The 8,300-nt window shown below is 32.6% G+C and overlaps 1 protein-coding gene across 1 annotated transcript; it reads right to left on the reverse strand.

Annotated features, from left to right (window-relative positions):
* Positions 1-1,215: 1,215 nt before the first annotated feature.
* On the reverse strand, positions 1,216-2,210 carry LOC18422462 (PLAT domain-containing protein 3). The gene is made up of 2 exons (XM_006826876.4): positions 2,100-2,210; positions 1,216-1,837 (listed from the first exon to the last, which is right to left on the reverse strand). Exons 1-2 carry the CDS (start codon positions 2,172-2,174, stop codon positions 1,355-1,357), a joined length of 558 nt encoding a protein of 185 aa, XP_006826939.1. The 5' UTR covers positions 2,175-2,210; the 3' UTR covers positions 1,216-1,354.
* Positions 2,211-8,300: the final 6,090 nt, after the last annotated feature.

The following is an 8,300-nucleotide window of genomic DNA, read 5'->3' on the forward strand; positions in this document are numbered from 1 at the left end:
ACGGTCACGATTAATTGTGACCACCTTGTACCAAATATAAATAGTCCCATTGTATATTTTTCTTTTACATATTTTTTAAAATTAAATTGCTGCAAAAAGTATTGAATAAAATATAAATAAAATAAAAAATTATATATTATAATACTATTTATCATTGTTATAAAAATATTACAATCACTTATACTATTAGATGTCAAATCAAATAACTTGGAATATTGTCACGAAGATAAAAAAAAAAAAATTTCTTTAAATTTTAAATCTAATCAATAATACACTTACAACCACAAAATCTAAAATGTGATGGATATTATTGAGTTTAAGCTCCATGTACCATAAGTAAATAATCTAATTGTATATTTTCCTATAAAATAAATATTTCAATAATTTCCATTTAAAGCACCGTGAAACGCAAGTGAGTGCCATAAGCTAGTTACCATTTGTGATTTCCAATTTTTTTGGGTCGAGAACTACATCATTACCATGTATTTTTTTATTTTTTTTATTTTTTTTCGAATATCCAATTTTCCTCGACTCAACTAATTTGGTAACGTTGAATTTCTCTCGACTAAATTTCGAAACTCCAACCTATCCAAATTAATATTGCCACTTGCCACGCTTTAAACTTTAAAGAATGGTAGGTCTTCTATTATAAATAATTTTCCCATAAATTGAAATGGCATCAAATAATTAAATCCGATCTTTAAAACATGGGAAAAGTTTATATTAAGCCGAGGCTCTAAACAATCCAATTAAAGCCCACCTCAAAAATTTAATAGAACAGGTTGTTTTGATGCTCAAATATATCCAAATTGATCATCTCGACATCAATATGCATCTCGACATCAATACGCATGGACACGAAAAATAATGAATTTCAATTATTTGAGCATCAAAAAAATTTCTTCTAATAAAATTTTTGAGGTAGACTCAAATTTGATTGTTTTGAGCAATGGCTCTATATAAACCTTTCCCATTGATATAGCTGCAGCGCTATCAAACAATTTAAAAAAAAATGATTTGAGCCCCAACAAAAAGGTGTCAAACGACACGATCCGGTCACAGGGTATGTCAACCAATTAAAATACCGCAAAGAAGGGAGACAAAAAAAGTGTTTAACAAATCGAACTCGGAATCGAACTCAGCTATTACTAAGCGAGTCATTTCTCCGATTCAAATAAAATCGGCTGAAATTACCAATAGACTGGCAGAGGCCCATTTATTTGTCAAATATAGGTAGGAAAATATATTTAAACAAGAACTCAGAAACATCTCGAGTTTTCCACTCATGATAAAAGCGACCACTGTACGAATTGACTCGACAAAGTGACTAAACGAGTTATTATATACCGGTACCTCACACCACAGAGCGAATCGACCCCTCTGAACTGGCACTCGAAAAGCGACGTGCGCTATTTGCCTTTGCACCTCGAATGGTGTAGTCGCAAGAATCCCTGATCGCAGTGAGTTCGTAGGGATAAGCATCGCGAGCGAGCCACTGGTCCACGGTGAAGAGTTGCTGGGCACAGCCCATGTGCACGCCGGTGATGGTGACCTCGACGTAATTGCAGAACCATCCGTGGTGAGAGCCAGAGCCATCGGATGTAAGGTTCATACCACAGGGCGTGGCCGAAAGACATGCGCCACGACCGGAAAAAATGTCGAGATTGCCTCTCTCAAAGTAGTTGTGGCCGGATTCCATGAGCCCACCCCATGACTCTAGGTTCGGAATGGATACGGTTCCGCCCGATGTGTCGCTGAGCTCAAGGCTTATGATGGAGTCGGTGCCGCCCTTTAAGATCGTGCTCGTTCTCACGTAGACCGTATACACACAATCATCCTGCAAAAAAAAAAAAAAAAAGGAGAGTTATATGAGAGTTGGGGCTTTTTTTTTCAAGGCAGATTTGTTTTCTTTTTTTACTGGTTTTGATGGTAAGGAGTTATTTGGTTTGGGGTTTTTCTTCTGATGCATAATTAGGGTTTTCTCAGATCACAAATGAAAGAGAGAATGTGGATTGAAGAAAGTTAGAAATGAAGCATATTTATATAAAAAGGAGTGGATCTATCAATTGCTTAGCCATTGAGGGTGTTGATGTACTTACAGAGGAGACTGTGAGAGCAAAGGAGGAGAAGGCGAGGAGAGCGAATAGAAGACGAAGATTGTTGACTTTCGCCATTTTTGACTGATGTGAGAGACAGAGCGAGAGAACACTAGTTGAGAAGACGAACAGGGCGCATTACTTTATACAGCGAGGACATAGGGAAAATTAAGAGTAAATTAAGTACGTACAAAAAATAATTACCCGACATGATTAATTGTAGGCGGAATTTCTAAAGAAAGTCGGTGGACCTGCATTTTTTTTTTTATGTTTTTCAAAATTACGATACGGTCCGAGAGTCATCAATTATGTTAATTTTTTAAAATTTTTTCATTACAAGGGAAGTACCCCATGCTTTAGGAGCACTATTCAGACGATCCGAGGTTAGAATCCTCGGATTGCGCTACGGGCATACCAAAACCCTAATAGAGCGGTATGAGGTCCTCATCCTCGTACCATTATTTAAAAAAATAATAATAATAATAATAAAATAATAATAATATAAAGTACAGTCCGAGGATGAGAACCTTGAATCAGTGCCTCCAAAATCGAATCGAAGCAGTTAATTGGATATGGGTTCGAAAGGGGTTTAACCGATCTAACTGGTAAACCGATCGATTCAACTGTTCTAACCGGACAAATTCTGGGCCGTCAAAAAATTGTTGAAAAAATAAAAAAGATATCCAAAAAAAAGGGTGTGGTTTCTATAACGTTGCAACCTTAAACAATCCAATTAGAGCGCACCTTAAATTTTTATCATAACATGTAATTTTGTTGTAAAAAAATCTTAGTATTATTTTAAAATCTATTTTCATACCTAATTAAAAAATTTTAAATTTCAAAAAAGGTTAAAATCAGGTAGATCTATAAATATACGAAAATCTAAAAAATGGATGGTCTAGATAATGTGTTGCAAAATGCACTATTTCTGAGATTCAAACACTTTTTTTTTTTTCATATTCATAGATCTCGATGTCGAGATGAATGATTGGAGGACTTTTTCAACATTAAAACAACATTTTCGATGAATTTTTGAGGTGCATGTGTGATTCTACATTTTAAGGTTACAACCTTATATAAACTTTTCCCAAAAAAAAAAATTAAAACCAAATACATTCAAATGAAGTTGAAAATTAATGAAAAAAAAATAGATTTTAGTGAATCGTTTTTTAATTAAAGTGAGTATTAATGAAAAAAACAAATTTTAATATTTACCATAATATAAAAAATATTTAAAAATGTATTACAAATCAAATTCTTTATTTTTAAGAATTTATATACATTATTTTGAAAAACAAAATTTAATATCATCGATCTAACAAAATCAATATGGAGACCGAGAATCCACCCAAACGGTTCGGGTTTTGAAACACTGATGTATTCAGAATGAGCCATTGATGCACAATGAAGAGGAGGCGAGTTAATACGGATATCTGATGAGGTCAGAGGAGTTGAGGGATTTTAAGCATTTGTACAAGGGTAGTTAGGGAATATTCGCATTGATCCCACGCAGGAGTAGGCCATATTCGCATTGGTTTTGTATTCAAGATTTCCTTCCTTCCTTCCTTCATTAGGGTTTTCTTCCCCATTCATGAAGCTTGGGCAATTCCATTACGGAAAAACTTTGTATAACGTGTCACGACAAGTACGATACACTAAAAAATTCCACTGGAGAAGGGTTCCTCTTTTTTTGTTTTTTTTTTTTTTTTTTAATGTTCGTAAAATCGTATCTCTTCTAATTCGTTATTTGAACGGTCTATTTTCAATTTTTTTTCAAAATTTTTAAGTGTGTATAGATATGTTTAATCGTCATCATTTCAAGAACTTTTAAATTTCATAATTGAGGATAGCAATAAATTTTCATGTGACTATATAGCGCCCAAATTGCAATAGTTATTTCAATAGTATAAGGTTGACCCCTTATACAAACCTCACCCTTATATTATTCATTTTAGAATGAGGTTTGTATGAGTTGCACACTACTATACAAGTAAGTTGCATATCTAAATTTTGCTGGGAGATGTGGTTCCCTTATTGTAAATTTTAAGATGGTTTGAAAGCCTATATTTATTCTAATTGTGAAATTTTAAAATTTAAAAAATGGTACAGATCGAGCAGATCTATAAATATTTAAAAATCTTTAAAATTGACGATCCAAATTATTATTTATAAAAAAAAATATTTTTAGAACTTGAAATTATGTTTTTTTAATATCTATATATCTCGAAGTCATGATGATCAATTGGTTTCAACTTCAAAATACTCTTTTCTACTTAATTTTCAGGTGCAACTTACTTCTATAGTACAAGATTGCAACATCATATAAACTTTTTACTTCATTTTATTTGAATGGAGGTGTTTTTTTTAAATTTATAGATGCTTTTTATATAAGGGTGCGGTTTGTATAGAGCCTAGGATCTAAACAATCAAAATAAATCGCACATTCAAATAGCGTCGAGACATGTGGTTTCAACAGTGTAAATCTTTGTGATAGCCTTAAAATATCTTCAGAAATAGTATAGATCCAGCAGATATATAAAAACTTGAAAATCTTAAAAATTGACAGTCCAAAAATGTATTACAAATTTTCAAAACTAAAAATCCATTTTTTTTCTCATATCTATGCATCTTGATGTCGTGATGAACAATTTGAGGATATTTGGGCATCAAAACAACCTCTTATAGTGAAATTTTTGAGGTGGGCTCTAATTTGATTGTTTAGAACCTCGGCTCTATATAAGCTATTTCCTGTATTTAAATGTTTTTTGAAACTATTATTTGTACTTTTCCTTATCTAACCGTTGATATCTCGGACAAACAATAGCTATAAAAAATTATATATCTTATTCATCAATCATCCATGTGGCATATACATAGGAAGAATATCGTCAACAAGTAAATAAATATGAGGGACAGTCCTACTAATATGCACGCACATGAATTAGTGGAGCGCCTCTAAAACTTTTAATAGTATTGTTTAAAAACAATATCTTAATTGGAGGAAAATTTGTAAAATCATATTTCTTAAGAGACGTGTTTATGTCATTTTACATAGGAAAAATATCTTCTTATCCCTTAATTTTAACTATCATATCTCATGAGACTCAAGAATTGAAAATATTACTCGTAAGCAAATGATCTCTATCTTTTCTATCTTACAACTCTCGGGATCCCTTTGATTATAAATTTTTTATCCAAACAAACACTAAAATGACACTCTATTTAAACTCTCTCTCTCTAAAACTCCATCTCTCTCTCTCTTCGCTTCTCAGTGAGTTTACCAGTCAAGAGGTTTAGCTAGATGTAATAATCTTAAAATTTGAAAAAAAAAAAAAAAAAAAAAAAAAAAAAAAAAAAAAAAAAAAAAACAAAGAAAGAGGAAGGAAAAAAAGAAACTTTTAATAAGTGATGGTCCATATGAGCAATATGGTCCTTATGGACCATCACTACTTTTAAAAGCTTTTACCTCCATTTGGTTTAAGCTTTGTTGCATTGCCACATCCTTTAGTGGACGTGGTTTTCATTTGTTAAAGGTAGACATTTACACTACACCTCATACATGAGGTGGAGGCGTTTTAAAAGATTTAAATAGGGTGAAGTGTAAGGCATCGCCTTACAGAACTCCACTTTCACTCTCCCTCTACAAACACAGTGAGCTCCTCTCTCTAGCCGAATTATTATCGGAAGCGCCCTCTCAAATATTTTCGGTAAGTGACTTCATTATCTTGAAAAATAATCTGTTCTTTATAAAAATGAAATGAAATAATTACTTCTGTTTATTATCATGAATTTTAGGCGCAATAAATTTTATGCGCAAACCCTCATTATTTTGAAAAAATAAACTTTTAGTAAAATTGGGAAATTTTATTTACTGTTAGAAATTTTAAATATTGTAAATCATTAGAAGAAAAAAAAAGTGTTCTCCCTTATTGTCCTTATATACGTATGAGTTCTGAGCATAACAGGAAAGCACACTTTGATGTTTCTCTTGGAGCAGTCCTTCTCCGACCATCCCTTTTTAACAGCCTAGTAATGAGGTCTTCCTTCGCTTATATAATTTTTACTTCTGCCATGTAATCGGCAATTTCAAAGGGCTTAACCATCCGACAAGGGTTAGTTCCTCCAAAGAAAATAAAAAGGCGAGAGCAGCAACCGTACAAAGTAAAGCTTAGGGACTCTAAACCTTGAATCTCTTAGACCATTTTGAAGGTCTAGACCTATATATGGTTCCGATGAATCAAATCTGATGAGCAACTGTAAGTGACCTCATTGTCTCGAAAAAATAATCCTTTTAATAAAATTGTGATATATCTATGTTAGAAATTTTAAATGCTCTAAATTCTTAGAAATAAATTTATTTTTCTTGTCAATTGTTAGAAAATTTTAGATACTGTAAAATTATTAGAAATAAATGTGATATTTTTGCTTTTAGTAAAATTGTGAGATTTCTTTCTATTGTTTTTGAATATTTAGACATTGCAAAATTCATGTGCAAATGACTGCCTTATTATTTGAAAACTGATATTTTTGCATTTGATTATAGCGTTGTCTGTGCAATGTTTATTTGCGAATTGACATCCCATAAATTGTGATAATTTTGTATTCTTGGATTTCTATAAGAGTTTTTCAATACGTACTAGATTGGCAATTATGCTAGAATGTCTTTACGAACTGCTACCTTTCTGAATTTGAGCCCAAAATATTTGACTGGTTATTTTTGAAATGTTATTGAAAGTGACTGTTATTAATGGTTTCAGTGAAATTCATATTAATAATTTCAGTGAAACGTTGAGTACATAATATTGCTGCTTTTGAATGTTTAAAAAGATTTAGAAATACTTTAAGTATGCAAGTGGACTCATCCGGTTCGACGGTGAGGTATAAGTGCACCCATCCGGTACGTCGATAGGGACTCATCCGGTACACCGGTGAGGCATAAGTGGACCTAGAGGGATTAAGTGGACCTATCTGGGACGCCGATAGGGAATAAGTGGACCCATCAGGACGCTGATGAGGTATATACGTGACCTACTTGGGACGCCAGTAGGGTATTTTGTGAAATCCTTTGAATTATGCACTGCCGTTAAAATATTATACGTATTTCAATTATTCGAATTATACTTAATTATGCATTTTTGAAAGTGAAACTGTCGATGCATTTATGTTAATAGATCTCCTTTTTTTAAATATTGATATCTTTCAACCATGATTATTTTTAGAATTATGATGATCACTTACTAAGTAGCAAAACTCATCAAACTATGGTAAACATTTTTTTCGGGATAACTGCGGTTTCATTTTGAGTGCTCGTCAGGATCAACTTTGGAAGATATTGTAGTTGTGCTTAAACTTTCTTTTGTTACTTTGTAAGAATTCGCCATTTGTAAATTTGTCTTGTCAAGAGATATATATATGTTGAGACCTTTATGTTATTATTAGATTAAACAGAGTTCATATAATAATCCTAAAATTTCAAAAATAAAATAAAATAAAATGGGGTTTGATTTTGATTCAATGCATGGTAAATATCTAAAATTGCTTCGTTTTGACTGTCACCGCTCAGGAATATCAGTATTGTAAATTCTTGGGGTGTGACAATTATGGTATCCGAGCAATAGGTTTAAGATTCTTACGAAATTTTAAAAGAATGTACTTAAAATCACATTTATTGTGTGTACAGACCGAGACAAAGTCAAGATCCAGAATAGCTGAAGCTAATATGGAAGGAATTCACAAAGCTTTGGAAAACATAGTTGCTCTAATACAACATCAGATGGAAAACAACAATCTACCCAGGCAGTCAGTTACAGGTAATGGTGGGAGTACTATCAAACAATTTAAGAAATTGTACCCACCTTCTTTTAAGGGTGTTGTAAATCCACTGGACGCCTAGGGATGGATTATGCAATTGGATAAAACATTCGAGGTAATGGAATGTCTTGATGATAGGAAGGTGGCTTTGGCAGTTTTTATGTTAGACGGTACAACACAACATTGGTGGCGAATGGCAAAAGGAGTATTGGTCAAAGAAAATAAACCCTTGATTTGGGAAGTTTTTTTAGAAGCATTTAATGAAAAGTATTTCCCAGATTTTATTCGAGACTACAAAGAAATGGAATTTCTAGAATTAATCCAAAGAAACTGGACAGTAGCACAGTACGAGGCCAAGTTTACTGAATTGGCCAGGTTTGCACCACATATGAT

This window comes from Amborella trichopoda, chromosome 4 (assembly GCF_054954075.1).
Source record: "Amborella trichopoda isolate Santa Cruz 75 chromosome 4, AtrichopodaSantaCruz75HAP2 v2.0, whole genome shotgun sequence".
Lineage (NCBI taxonomy): Eukaryota > Viridiplantae > Streptophyta > Magnoliopsida > Amborellales > Amborellaceae > Amborella > Amborella trichopoda.